Here is a 14,651-nt window from a genome sequence, read left to right as displayed (position 1 = left end):
ATGTGACACTTGCCCCGATCATCCGGGCCTCTGCGTTATCGATTGCTTCAGGGAGTATCACACTTCCATGGAGTATCACACTTCCATGGAGTACTACATTTTTATAATCCCCAACAGTCCCCTAGAGAACATAAACTATGGCTCTCAGACTTTGGAGACACGGAAAAAAAATGTTCCCCAAAAAATATTAGTTTTAGTGCAGGCATCCTCAAACTGTGGCCCTCCAAATGTTGTAAAACTATAACTCCCAGCACGTCCAGACAACCTACAGCTATCAGCAGGGCATGGTGGGAATTGTAGTTTCACAACATCTGGAGGGCCGCAGTTTGAGGATGCCTGCTTAGTGTCTCCAAAGTCTGAGAGCCATACATATTGGGCATCGCCATGTCCGTAAAAATCTTCTCTATAAAAATAACATTTAACCCTACCCACCCGGATGAACAGCGTTAAAAATATAAAGTAAAAACGGTGCCAAAACACCCATTTTTTGGCAAAAAACAAAAAACGGAAAATATTTATTGCCCAGATTCTGTAGTTTGATGGACTGGTTTATTTACCCCATCTAAGAAACTACACCCCTCAAGGTATGCAAAAGTTACTTTACAAACTTTGTTAACCCTTTAGGTGTTCCACAAAACTATATAGCGAATGTAGAAACCATTTTAGAATTTAAATTTTTTGTTACCTTGTCTCAAAAAAGTGTAATAAAGAGCAACCAAAAATCATATTTACCCTAAAATAGTCCGAAAACAACAACCATCTTATCCCATAGATTCCTAGATGGGGTCACTTTTATGGAGTTTCTACTCTAGGGGTGCATCAGGGGGCTTGAAAGGGTACATGGTGTAAATAAACCAGTCCAGCAAAATCTGCCTTCCAAAAAACATATGGCGTTCCCCTTCTTCTATGTCCTGCCGTTTAGCCAAATAGTAGTTCAGGATCACATATGGGGAGTTTTTGCAAACTACAGAATCAGGGCAACCCATATTGAGTTTTGTTTGGCTGTTAACCCATTTTTCCAGTAATAAAGTAAGGGTTAAAATGGAAAATTTCCCCCCCCAAAAAAAAAAAATCCAAAATGATTTCTCCATCTACCATTAACTCTTGTGGAAAACCTAAAGGGTTAACAAAGTTTGTAAACCCAGTTTTGAGTACCTTGAGGGGTGAACTTTCTTAGATGGAGTCACTGTTAGGCTACTTTCACACTAGCGTTCGATCGGATCCGTTCTGAACAGATCCGATCGTAATAATGCAGACGGAGGCTCCGTTCAGAACGGATCAGTCTGCATTATATTAGCAAAAAAAAGTGTGAAAATAGCCTCGGACGGATCCGTCCAGACTTTCAATGTAAAGTCAATGGGGGACGGATCCGCTTGAAGATTGAGCCATATTGTGGCATCTTCAAACGGATCCGTCCCCATTGACTTACATTGTAAGTCTGGACGGATCCGCACGCCTCCACACGGCCAGGCGGACACCCGAACGCTGCAAGCAGCGTTCAGCTGTCCGCCTGTCCGTGCGGAGGCGAGCGGAGCGGAGGCTGAACGCCGCCAAACTGATGCAGTCTGAGCGGATCCGCTCCATTCAGACTGCATCAGGGCTGGACGGCTGCGTTCGGGTCCGCTCGTGAGCCCCTTCAAACGGAGCTCACGAGCGGACACCCGAACGCTAGTGTGAAAGCAGCCTTATGGAGTTTCTATTCTAGGGGTGCAACGGGGGGCTTGAAATGGGACATGGTATAAATAAACCTGTAAAATATGCCTTCCAAAACCCATATGGCGTTCCCTTCCTTCTATGTCCTCCCGTTTGGCCAAACAGTAGTTTAGGACCACATATGGGGTATTTTTTCAAACTACAGAATCAGGGAAACCCATTTCGAGTTTTGTTTGGCCGTTAACCCTTACTTTATTACTGGAAAAAATTGATTATATTGGAAAATTTCCCCCCCCCCCCCCCCAAAAAAAATATATTGAAATTCTAAAATTTTATGTCCATTTGCCACAAAGTCTTGTGGAAGACCTAAAGGGTTAACAAAGTTTGTAAAATCAGTTTTGAATACCTTGAGGAGTGTAGTTTCTAAAATGGGGTCATTTTTGGGTGGTTTCTATTACGTAAGCCTCACAAAGTGACTTCAGACCTGGACTGGTCCATAAAAAGTGGGATTTGGAAAATTTCTGAAAAATTTCAAAATTTGCTTCTAAACTTCTAAGCTATGTAACATCCCCAAAAAATAAAATGGCATTCCCAAAATGATACAAACATGAAATAGACATATGGGGTATGTAAAGTCATCACAATTTTTGGGGGTATTACTATGTATTACAGAAGTAGAGAAACTAAAAAACTTTGAAATTTGCAAATTTTTCCAAATTTTGTATTTTTTAATGCAAAAAAATTATTATTTTTTACCCAATTTTAGCAGTGTCATGAAGTACAATATGTGACGAAAAAACTATCTCAGAATGGCCTGGGTAAGTCAAAGTGTTTTAAAGTTATCAGCACTTAAAGTGACACTGGTCAGATTTGCAAAAAATTGCCATGTCCTTAAGGTGAAATAGGGCTAAGTCCTTAAGGGGTTAATAAAATCATATTATAAACCTTCATTTGAAGTGTAGCTGCAAAACATCCTTCCATATAACACGCAAACACCGGGACAATTAAAACAAATCTAAAGTGTGAGGACCCCAAAAAATCCCCCATAATTAAGTGTGACGAGAGTGATTAGTTTAATATTAAAGGAGTTCTCTGGGAATTAAGAAAATGAAAATACTTAATTATTAATATATTCCCAAATACCTTTCATTGGTTATAATGGCTTGTTTTGTCTAGGGAGAAATCATTAAGAGAAATAAAATGGCCGCTATCCTATTAGCAAACACAAAACCTGTCCTAATCGCACAGGAAGTTACTTCACAACACTGGACTAACTAGCTGCCTTATCCTCCACTTCTACTTGTCAGGGATTATGATTCTGAATACAGCTGATAAGATCTTCAGCTAAATCTCTGTAGGAATGGAGTTTATGAGGAGACAAAGTACAGAGAGGACGGACGGGACAGACTGCGGTAATGTAATGGAGACTGCATACAAGTGCTACTGCTCATCCCCACCTACTCTCTGTACTTCATGTCTCCTCGTGAACTCCATTCCTACAGAGATTCAGCTGAAGATCATATTACACGGTATTCAAGATCATAATATGTGACAAGCAGGGCAGAGAGGATGAGGCAGCTCTTTACCTCAGTGTTGTGAAGCAAGTTGTCCTCCTGCGTGTTGGGACATGTTTTGTGTGTACTAATAGGACAGTGGCCATTTTATTTCTCTTAATGACTGCTTACTGAATGCTCCTGGTCTAAACAAGCCATTATAACTAATGAAAGGTATTTGGGAATATATTTCTAATAAAGTAATATTTAAGTATTTTTTTTTTTTTTAATTTTCAGAGAACCCCTTTAACTATAAAGTTTCCAGTGGAGTTGAGAATTCTGCAATTAATCTGGTTTCTCAAAGCAGCAATCAAGCTAAGGCTACGTTCACATCTCTGGTCAGTAAATCCTATAGCATGTTCCGGCAGAGAAGCAGACTACCAGTTACCATTTCTGGCATAGCCACACACTGCTGGAGCCCCACTCTGTATTACGAGATCTAGCGGGTTTCTGGTAGAAAGCTGACATTTATGCTAGAAAACCTGCCAGGTTACATTATAGTGACTGAAGGCTCGGTAATGCCCTGCCATGCCAGATACGGTAACCTCAGTAGACTGATTTACCTAATGGAGATGTGAACCTAGCTTAACAGTACCGTTTACAGTATAATTACATACACACAATGCAAAAAAATAAATAAATACATATGCACAGATAAACAATGGGTCATGGGCACTCACAATCCAGCATCCAGCACACAGGTTTTGAATGGCACCAGCTGCTGCTTCCAAGACCGCAGGTGTACGAGACAACTTAACAAGCGACACATAGAGACGGACCATCTCAGGTTGGAAAAGGAGTTCATAACCTGTGGGAAAGATGAAAGTATGGATAATGACACTTAAAAAAATAACACAGTTATTACAGGAAGATGGATGAACTTAACGCTTTCCCTGGTATAAATCCTTACTTCTGACATCTGGGAAGGATGGCCTTCTACAGCAAAACACATGCATTGCTCTCTTGACCAAAATGCAGAGACAGTTTTAAATTTTCATCTTGCTTTACCAGATTAAAACTGCCCATGTACGGTTGCAAGAAAAAGCATGTGAACCCTTTGGAATGATATTGATTTCTGCATAAATTGGTCATAAAATGTGATCTGATCTTCATCTAAGTCACACAAATAGACAATCACAGTCTGCTTAAACTAACAAATAATTAAATGTTACCATGTTTTTATTGAACCCACCATGTAAACATTCACAGTGCAGGTGGAAAAAGTATGTGAACCCTTGGATTTAAAAACTGGTTGAACCTCCTTTGGCAGCAATAACTTCAACCAAACGTTTCCTGCAGTTTACAGATCAGACGTGCACAATGGTCAGGAGTAATTCTTGACCATTACTCTTTACAGAACTGTTTCAGTTCAGCAATATTCTTGGGATGTCTGGTGTGAATCGCTTTCTTGAGGTCATGCCACAGCATCCCAAATCGGGTTGAGGTCAGGACTCTGACTGGGCCACTCCAGAAGACGTATTTTCTTCTGTTTAAGCCATTCTGTTGATTTACTTCTATGCTTTGGGTCGTTGTCCTGTTGCAACACCAATCTTCTGTTGAGCTTCAGCTGGTGGACAGATGGCCTTAAGTTCTCCTGCAAAATGTCTTGATAAACTTCGGAACTCATTTTTCCTTCGATGATAGCAATCCGTCCAGGCCCTGATGCAGCAAAGCAGCCCCAAACCATGATGCCCCCACCACCATACTTCACAGTTGGGATGAGGTTTTGATGTTGGGGTGCTGTGCCTTTTTCTCCACACATAGTATTGTGTGTTTCTTACAAACAACTAAACTTTGGCTTCATCTGTCCACAGAATATTTTGCCAGTACTGCTGTGGAACAAACAGGTACTCTTGTGCAAACTGTAAACGTGCAGCAATGTTTTTTTTTTTTTTTGTTTTTTTTTACAGCAGTGGCTTCCTCTGTGGTATCATCCCATGAAATCCATTCTTGTTTAGTGTTGTAAGTATTGTAGATTCGCTAACAGGGATGTTAGCATATGCCAGAGAATTTTGCAAGTCTTTAGCTGACACTATAGGATTCTTCTTCACCTCATTGAGCTGTGCTCTTGCAGTCATCTTTACAGGACAGCCACTACTAGGGAGAGTAGCAGCAGTGCTGAACTTTCTCCATTTATAGACAATTTGTCTTACCGTGGACTGATGAACAGCAAGGCTTTTTAGAGATGCTTTTATAACTCTTTCCAGCTTTATTCAAGTCAACAATTCTTAATCGTAGGTCTTCTGAGAGCTCTTTTGTGCGGGGCATCATTCACATCAGGCAATGCTTCTTGTGAAAAGCAAACCCAGAACTGGTGTGTGTTTTTTATAGGGCAGGGAACTGTAACCAACACCTCCAATATCATCTCATTGATTGGACTCCAGTTGGCTGAGAGCTTACTCCAATTAGCTCTTGGAGATGTCATTAGTCTAGGCGTTCACATACTTTTTCCACCTGCACTGTGAATGTTTACATGGTGTGTTCAATAAAAACATTGTAACATTTAATTATTTGTGCATTATTAGTTTAAGCAGACTGATTGTCTATTGTTGTGACTTAGATGAAGATCAGATTTTATGACCAATTTGTGCAGAAATCCATATCATTCCAAAGGGTTCACATACTTTTTCTTGCAACTGTACATCCTCTTCCTGACCAGATGCATTTTCCAATTTACCATAATACACAGGTCTTTGAAAGCCATAACTTTTTCCCCCGCTCAGTTAGGAAAACCACTTTTGCAATTTTTTTTCAGTGACACATGAGGATTTATTTTAACACAATTTGTTTGTATTTTTTACAAAAAAAATAAGCTAAAAAAATACTATTTAAAAATATTGTCACCCTCCACAATTTTCACTGTGATATAGGGGATGTATGGGTTATGGATGCTGGTGGTAAGGCTAAACGCTGCTATCTGACAGCGTTCTTTTATATTTTTAGGGCATTTTATATTTTTATTTACTTTTCACTCTGTGCCCTTGTATGTAGTCATACAAGACCTTTGGGCTTCATTTAACATTCTTTTTAAAAATAGCTTGTTTCTCTAGTAAGTGGGGCTGACATATTAGCCCCGGTTTCAGGTCAATGCATCCTCTGCAAGCTTTAAGAAAGCTGTTAAGCCTTACTACAGAGCTGATCTGGGCCCAGCTCCTGCAGTCACCCAGGAGCCAGCGATCAAATTACCACTGGGACTGGAGCAGCCATTGAGGCTTCCTGATCTGTATAAACAGTGCTAATTGAGAGCGGGAGAAGACAGGGATAGTAAAAAAATAAATAAAAAAAAAAATAAAAAATAAAAATATATATATATTCCTGCCTACCCCATGAGCCCCGCTGTCACTAAGAACAAGCACGCAATGTAACGGAACCGGCGGCGCGTTTTCCCTTAGTAGCGCCGCCGGCATCCCGTGTATGTAAGGGAGCAAGGACGCGGCCGGCGTACCCGTCTCCACAGTAACCAGGGGGCGGTGAGGATCCGGCCCTCCTTGGCGCGGCCAGGCGTACTCCATCCCCTAGGCAAAGAACAACAGGGGAGCTGAGCACCGATGGTGGTGATTTGGCGCTCAGCTGTATTGGTTTGGGTAAGGTGAGTCACGAGACGCTGGCCACGTCAGGTGACTCACCACCTAGAGCTATTTAAACAGGCAGCCTGCTGGCTACAGGTTGCCTGTGATTGGTTTTTGTTACCCTCCCCTGCGTTCTTGGATATCGTCTATTGTGTGTTTTGACTTCGACTTGTTCTTTGACCTCGACCTTGTGACCTCTCTGGATTTGATGTGACCTCTTGGCTTCTGACTTTGGATTGTGTTGACTGCGTTTATGCCTCCTCCTTGTGTACCTACGTGACCTCCTGGCCTTTTGCTTCCTTGACTGTGTTATGGTTTCTCCTTCCTCTTTAGGCCCCGGCATGTATCTAGGCGAGGAACCGCCACCAAGTTGTACGCTGTCAGCTAGGACGGGCCGTGCAAGTAGGTAGGGAAAGGTGCAGGTGGAGATCAGGGCTGCACTCTTCCATTCCTACGTAACACCCAACTCTTGCATTTGCTACTGTGCAAAGATGTTCAGAAATATCCTTGCAGACTTGCAGTTACTTGCTGAACGCCTGGATGTATGTAGTCTATGTGTGGTCTGCAAGTAGTTGAAGACCTGTCACCAATACTGACATGTCTGTTTTAGAAACTACATTTCCAAGCAGCCTGCCATTAACCACTTCCGATATATGCCATACATGTATGGCAAATGTCGGGTCTTTAAAGATGGCTGTCAAATGCTTGCTGTTTTACACACCAGACACTCAGTAGCAGAGTCTGTGATTGGCATTCTAACCTATCAGATGCCATGGTCAATTGTTACCACGGCATCTGAGTTAAGCCCTGTCTTTTATTTTTTTAAGTAATAAAACACAAGAAAGGAGATTTTTTGTGAAACTTACCTGTAAAATCTTTTTCTCGTCTTTTCCATTGGGGGACACAGACCATGGGTATAGCTTAGAGGAGGGACACTATGCAAATACAAAAGAGCTCCTCCTCCTCAGGCTATACCCCCCGACTCCACCAGGAGGAACTCGGGCGTTGCAAAAGCAGTAGGAGAAGGAGCCAAGAAAAAATAATGGAAGCCATCGGACCAAGCCCATAAGGTCCAACCACAAACAGAAACTGAACTTAAAACTCCTCCTGCAACAGGCAGAATGGGTGGGAGCTGTCCCCCAATGGAAAAGACGAGAAAGAGATTTTACAGGTGAGTTTCACAAAAAATCTCATTTTCGCATACTTTTTTCCATTGGGGGACACAGACCATGGGACGTCCTAAAGCAGTCAATGGGGTGGGAAAAAAAATATCAGCACCGCCAGGAGGAACGTCCAAACGGTCAAACAGGAACCACAGCCTGCAAAACCCTACGGCCAAAGACAGCATCAGCCGAAGCCAGTGAATGCAACTGATAGAACTTTGTAAAAGTATGTAAGGACGACCAGGTGGCCGCCTTACACAGCTAAGACACAGAGGCATGATTGCACTTTGCCCAGGAAGCCCCCACCACCCTAGTGGAGTTAGCGGTAATCCGAGCCGGGGCAACCCTACCACGAGCGCCAAAAGCCGCAGAAATAGCCGAGCGGATCCATCGCACCACAGTGACCTTTGAGGCCGCCAGACCCCTACGAGGTCCCTCGGGAATCACAAAGAGGGAATCTGAACGGCGGACGGATGTGGTAGCCGTGAGATACACTTTCAAGGCCCGGACGACATCCAGGGAATGTAGAGCGCGTTCCTTGGAATTTGCTGGAGAAGGGCAAAAGGAGGGCAGGACAAGATCCTCGTTAAGGTGGAAGGGAGAGACCACCTTGGGCAAAAAGGAGGGAACCGAACGGAGCACACCCTTATCCTGGTGAAAAAACAGAAAAGGCTCCTGGCAGGAAAGAGCGGCCAGCTCCGACACCCGTCTGATGGAAGTTATGGCCACAAGGAAGACCACTTTCCAGGTGAGAAAAGTCAGGGAGACCTTTATCAAAGGCTCGAAGGGGGCCGTCTGCAAAGCGCGCAGGACCAAATTGAGATCCCAAGGAGGCAAAGGGGGAACATACGGGGGAACCGAATGTGCCATCCCCTGAAGAAAAGTCTTCACAGGAACCACAAGGGACTTCTGAAAAAAGACAGCCAGCGCCGAAACCTGACCTTTCAGGGAACTCAGCGACAGTCCCATCTCAAGCCCGGACTGAAGAAACGACAGCACCATCAGGATGGAAAAGCGAAGGCCAGGGAACCGCGAGCTCTCACAAAAAGTCAGGAAGGCCTTCCAGGAACGATAGTAAATCCGGGAGGAAGCCGGCTTCCTCGTACTGATCATGGTTCTAATTACTGAATCCGAGAAGCCCCTCTTCTTCAGGATGGCGGTTTCAACAGCCACGCCGTTAAACAAAGAGACCGTAAATTCTGGTGGAAGAGCGGGCCCCGAGACAGTAGGTCCTTTCTGTCGGGAACAGGCCATGGGGCGTCCGCCAGCATCTGAGCCACGCGCGGCAAGGCCACTCTGGGGCGATGAGAACAGTTGGAATCCCTTCCGCCTCGATCTTGTGTAGAACCTTCGGCAGTAGAGGAAGCGGAGGTAAGACAGAGGAGGCGGAAGTCCTGCCATGGAGACACGAGCGCGTCCACCCTGTACGCCTTCGGATCCCGGGCGCGAGTCAGGAACAGCGGGAGCTTGTTGTTGAGCCTGGACGCCATCAAGTCAACATCCGGACAGCCCCATCTGTGGCAGATTTCTTCGAATACATCTGGATGCAGAGACCATTAGTCTGGATCCACCTTGTTGCGGCTTAGAAAGTCCGCTGTCCAGTTGTCTACTCCTGGAATGTAAACTGCTGACAACACCGGAATGTGCGACTCCGCCCACGTCAGAATTCTCATCACCTCCTGCATCACCATGCGGCTGCGGGTCCCGCCCTGATGGTTGATGTAGGCCACAGCCGTGGCATTGTCCGTTGAATCCTCACCGGGAGGCCCGCAAGGAGAGGAGTCCAATGGGAGAGGGAGTGAAAAATCGCCCTCAGAGGTCTTGTCCCAGAGGGAAAGGATCTCCTGTTTCAACAAGCGAGTGTGAAACTGGGCATATGGAATGGCCTCGAAAGAGGCTACCATAAGACCCAGAACCCGCAGTCTGAAAGGGGTCCTTACTCATCACCCGCCACCCTTTGAGACTCGTCTGACCAGAAGACAGCTCCGATCCGGTGTTTGGAGCGAGGCCTAGCGGGGGAAGAACCCTCAGCTTATTAGCAGGTGGAGGTCGTCTTGAACGCTTCTATTTAACACCGTTCGGCAGAACAAAGTCACCGCATACCAGGAGTAAGGTAAAGTGTCGCATCAAAGGTGCTTACCTTAGTCCGGCGGCTGCTGAGGACACTGATTCGCATAGGAGGCGGTTTGCACGGTGCGAGCGCCATCTTGACACACGGCACTACAATCGCATGAATCGATCTCCTGCAGCAGCGGTCCTTCCCTATGCTGCACACAAAAAGCGATTATCAGCCATTGTGAAATCCTTAAATAAGGCACAATTACCAGTAGGCTGCCTGATATAGCTGCAAGATCGCTTGAATCACAATCTTTTACATCCATAGCAGCTCCTCACAACGCTTAGATCCTTGCTTATAGGGATAACAAACTAAGGTCAGTAAACACAAACAGCGTCTCCGATTTAATACAGCTAGTCCACTGAATATACCACATCGCCGCGGAGGTCCTGACACAGACAGGGAATAAACTGCCGCATATAGGGGTTGAAAGCCGCCGCTCCGGTGATATATCGCTCGAGCGAAGGAGGTCCCGCTGCAGGCTGGAGACGCATCGCAGAGCTGTGACAAAGACATCACCGCTGAAGTTCCGACGCGGACAAATGGAAGTCGCCACAGCGCAGCACAGTTAAGGAACCCACACAACTGGCATACAAGATCGCCGATTGCGGACCTGGTCGCCAGGATTAGGCGAACGGCGGAGCTCGCTTAAACTACTGGAGGTCACAGAAGACCCTAAGCTCCTGTACAGCACTGTTCTCAGATTTATCAAGCAAGGAGACACTGAGCATCCGGAGCAGCACACAGAGTCTCTGTAAAAGTCGAGCTTCAGCGCAGAAAGTATAGGCGCAGAGCTACAGTACTGAATTCAAAAGGTCCCACTCAGGTCTGGTTTGGCTCAGGACTTAACTGTTACATTTCAACTGGGAACCGGAGCTGAAATTCAACACCGCTGTACCCCAGAAAAGTTCAGTGCTGAAGCGATTATAAACGGCCGACCCAGGATGGCCCTGAGAGATCGCTATATAAATCGCATTGCTGCAAACAGACCTTTGTTCAGAACAGCCACCACACGAGATAAATTTGCCCTCAGTCTACAATCTACCCGCTTTGCTGCCTCTTACAGGTTAATTGGGATAATACAATGCGGAATCATATGTAATTTGCAGCTGTGGCTAGTGAGGACCACAAGAAAATGAGGGACTGATATTCCTCTTACACCATCCTATCCACTCAACGCAGTAGAGCTGACAATCTCAGACATCTGTTATAACAGTAATGGTCAAAATCGGCCAAAATGGGCAAATCCAGACCCCCCTCCAGCAAGAGTCTCACAGGCTCATTAGACTCTTACATGCAGAAACGCCCTCTGGCACCACCAGCCAAGGTCTCACATACGCAAAAATCCATGCCTAATAACTCAAAACACCCACCACCAATAACCCATCGGAGATGGAAAGTGACCAAGAAGACGACACATGCTTACCCATTTCCAGAGGGTTTCTAGGTCAGACTCTGTCGAAAAGCACTTGAACCAGTAGTAAAAGAAATCCAAGAGATAAAACAGGAAATGAAGTGCATGGGTGAAAGAGTTGAGCAACTAGAAAATACTCAGGCACAATTAGTCTCATATACAGAAGCATCCTCTGCAAATTTCTCATCATGCCAGGCTCACATGAACAAAATTGTTAACTGGATGGAAGACCAGGAGAATAGAGCCAGACGCAATAACCTGCGTCTTAAAGGTATCCCAGAATCCATCAAGATAGGACAATCCCCAGAGGCGTTACCAGACACATTTAAGCAAATATTCTCAGCCATACTAGGCGACAACTACCTCTTGGAGATCTCCATTGAAAGAGCCCACAGAGCATTGAGAGCCAAACCACAAGCGTCAGATCCACCAAGAGTTGTAATCTGTCGCCTTTTCAACTATAGAGTAAGAGACGACATATTAAAATTCGCCTGCATCAAACCCATGGTCAAAAGTGGAGGGATCCAAAGTGTCAATATACCAAGATTTAGCTAGAGTCAATTTATCTAAAAGAAACATACGAAATCCAAAACAAAAACAAGACTTAGACATCCCCTTTAAGGTATGAAATAAGGGGCCTCAGTTTATAAAGTCTGTCTTGCCCAGATTGACTGTCTCTGAAACAAATAGAGTTATAGCTGAAATGTAAAAAATATCAGAAAAATTTGTTAACGTGAACTGGCAATCACAGATGTAAAAACTGGCATATGATGTATGGAATATGTAAGACCAGAAGGATGCCAGCTCAGTTTTTTGGGCAATTCCCATGTTGAATGTTAGGGCAAGGAACTTTTTCATTTCTAGCACGTTAGTTGGCTTCCAAAATTTGGGTTTTGCATACGCTTAATTAGTAAGAAAAAGTTTAAAAAATAAAAAAGTGGGGAAAAAAAATTCAGATTGCACTTTAATGCCAGTTTGTGCTGTAAATAGTGGAATGTTTGTCATATTATTGGAGGGGGACCTTGCTACGTTTATGTCAGAGGGGGCAGAGTGTGCACTGGTAGTTCCAGGCACAGGTTCACCACTTTAATCGCTACTGCTGCAACTAGCACTTTGTGCCATGTGGCTTGTAGATGGCCTTGACACATCACTGCTGGTACTCGCTGTGCATTCCTTATTACTGGCAATCGGCCTTCTCTGGATTTTTTTTGTGGTATGTGGATTTTAGAGTCAGAGCTTGTACTTAAAGTGGTTATCCGAGACTAAAAAATGTCCCCCTCACACTGAATATACTTAACTGGCTCCCTGCGCCGCCGCTTCTCCTCCCCGCATGCAGATGAAAACAAACATTCAGTGTCGGGGGGGGGGGGGGAGCAGCCAATGGCAGGAGGTGACGGGGAGAAGCTGCAGCGGCGCTGGGAGCCAGGCAAGTATATTCAGTGTGAGGGGCCTGGCATATGGGGGACACTTTTTAGCCTCGGATAACCCCTTTAATGTGTCACTGCCTTTAAGGAGTTCATACTTAGAACCTGACTCTGCCACACTAATTTATTTACAAAAGGAACAATGGTATATGCCTCTTCGGGGCTGAAGTGGCTGTTTGCCATTTTACTTTATACAAAAGACCAAAATGTATTCAAATATAGATGTGTGCAAATATACATAAAAATAGGTGCCTGTGCGTATGTACTTTTTTATGAAAAAGAAAAACTATCTGTATATTAAAACACACAAAAGACCACAGATCTAAGTAAAAGTAAAAATACCTTTTTCTTTTCTATGAAGAAGAATACATGCAGATACTCAGGGGCATCCCTAAGGTGTTTGGCACCCAGGGCTGGTCTTTTCTCTGATGTGTGCCCCCTCCACAGTAGCAATGCCCACATTGTGCCCCCTCCACAGTAGCAATGCCCACATTGTGCCCCCGTCACAGTAGCAATGCCCACGTCACAGTAGCAATGCCCACGTCACAGTAGCAATGCCCACGTCACAGTAGCAATGCCCACGTCACAGTAGCAATGCCCACTGTGCCCCCTTCACAGTAGCAATGCCCACTGTGCCCCCTTCACAGGAGCAATGCCCACTGTGCCCCCGTCACAGTAGCAATGCCCACTGTGCCCCCTTCACAGTAGCAATGCCCACTGTGCCCCCTTCACAGTAGCAATGCCCACTGTGCCCCCTTCACAGTAGCAATGCCCACTGTGCCCCCTTCACAGTAGCAATGCCCACTGTGCCCCCTTCACAGTAGCAATGCCCACTGTGCCCCCTTCACAGTAGCAATGCCCACTGTGCCCCCTTCACAGTAGCAATGCCCACTGTGCCCCCTTCACAGTAGCAATGCCCACTGTGCCCCCTTCACAGTAGCAATGCCCACTGTGCCCCCTTCACAGTAGCAATGCCCACAGTGCCCCCTTCACAGTAGCAATGCCCACAGTGCCCCCTTCACAGTAGCAATGCCCATTGTGCCCCCTTCACAGTAGTAATGACCATGGTACCCCCTTCACAGTAGTAATGGCCTACCTGTGCCCCCATAAGTTAAGCCCCTTTAAAGTAGTAATGCCCTGTACCCCTTCAAAGTAGTAATGCCCACTCTGTGCCACATAACAGTTATGATCACCCCCTTCATAGTAGTGATACCCATTGTGCCCCCTTCACAGTAAAGCGTTAAAAAAAAAAAAAAAGAAAAACACATCTACAAACTACTAACCTTGTCCCGTTCCTGAAGTTCACATCCAGCTCTCCCCTGCAGGCACAGATCATTTTGCAGCACTGTGTGGGAGGAGCACAGACAGAATCCGATTCCTCCTCCTCCCAAACAGCGCAATCTGTGCCTGCAAGCTGAATGGTGGAGCAGGGAGCATTCAGTGCGGGAGAGGGGGGGTTGTGCTGAGCAGTCAGTGAGTGACAGGACGGCAGCTCCCGGGACTTCAGCAATGAGCGCTTCCATCTGTATCGATGGATGTGCTCATTGCTTTTGAGATCTGGCACCCCCTGAGTGGGCCCCCCTACCCCCCTCCCCTCCCTTCAACACACCACTGCAGATACTGTATATTATGCTATCAAAAGACCTCTATTTATTTTTAAAGAAAAAAAGATGTGCATGTATACACCACCTTCATATTAAACACACACAAAATACTTAGTTATATAATGTATGCAAAAAACTGCTACATGCTAATGATA

General features: G+C 45.2%; 1 protein-coding gene across 5 annotated transcripts in view; it reads right to left on the bottom strand.

Annotated features, from left to right (window-relative positions):
• LOC122940687 (catenin delta-1-like) overlaps positions 1 to 14,651 on the bottom strand; it is a 575,811-nt gene that overhangs the window by 224,784 nt on the left and 336,376 nt on the right. For all 5 annotated transcript variants that reach the window (XM_044297389.1, XM_044297388.1, XM_044297390.1 and 2 more), the window contains one exon: positions 3,887 to 4,014. In XM_044297389.1, the coding sequence (XP_044153324.1) occupies positions 3,887 to 4,014 (128 nt within the window). The remainder of the gene's footprint in view (positions 1 to 3,886; positions 4,015 to 14,651) is intronic.

The sequence above is a fragment of the Bufo gargarizans genome, chromosome 6 (genome assembly GCF_014858855.1).
Source record: "Bufo gargarizans isolate SCDJY-AF-19 chromosome 6, ASM1485885v1, whole genome shotgun sequence".
Taxonomy (NCBI): domain Eukaryota; kingdom Metazoa; phylum Chordata; class Amphibia; order Anura; family Bufonidae; genus Bufo; species Bufo gargarizans.
This window is presented reverse-complemented; position numbering and strand designations above follow the sequence as displayed.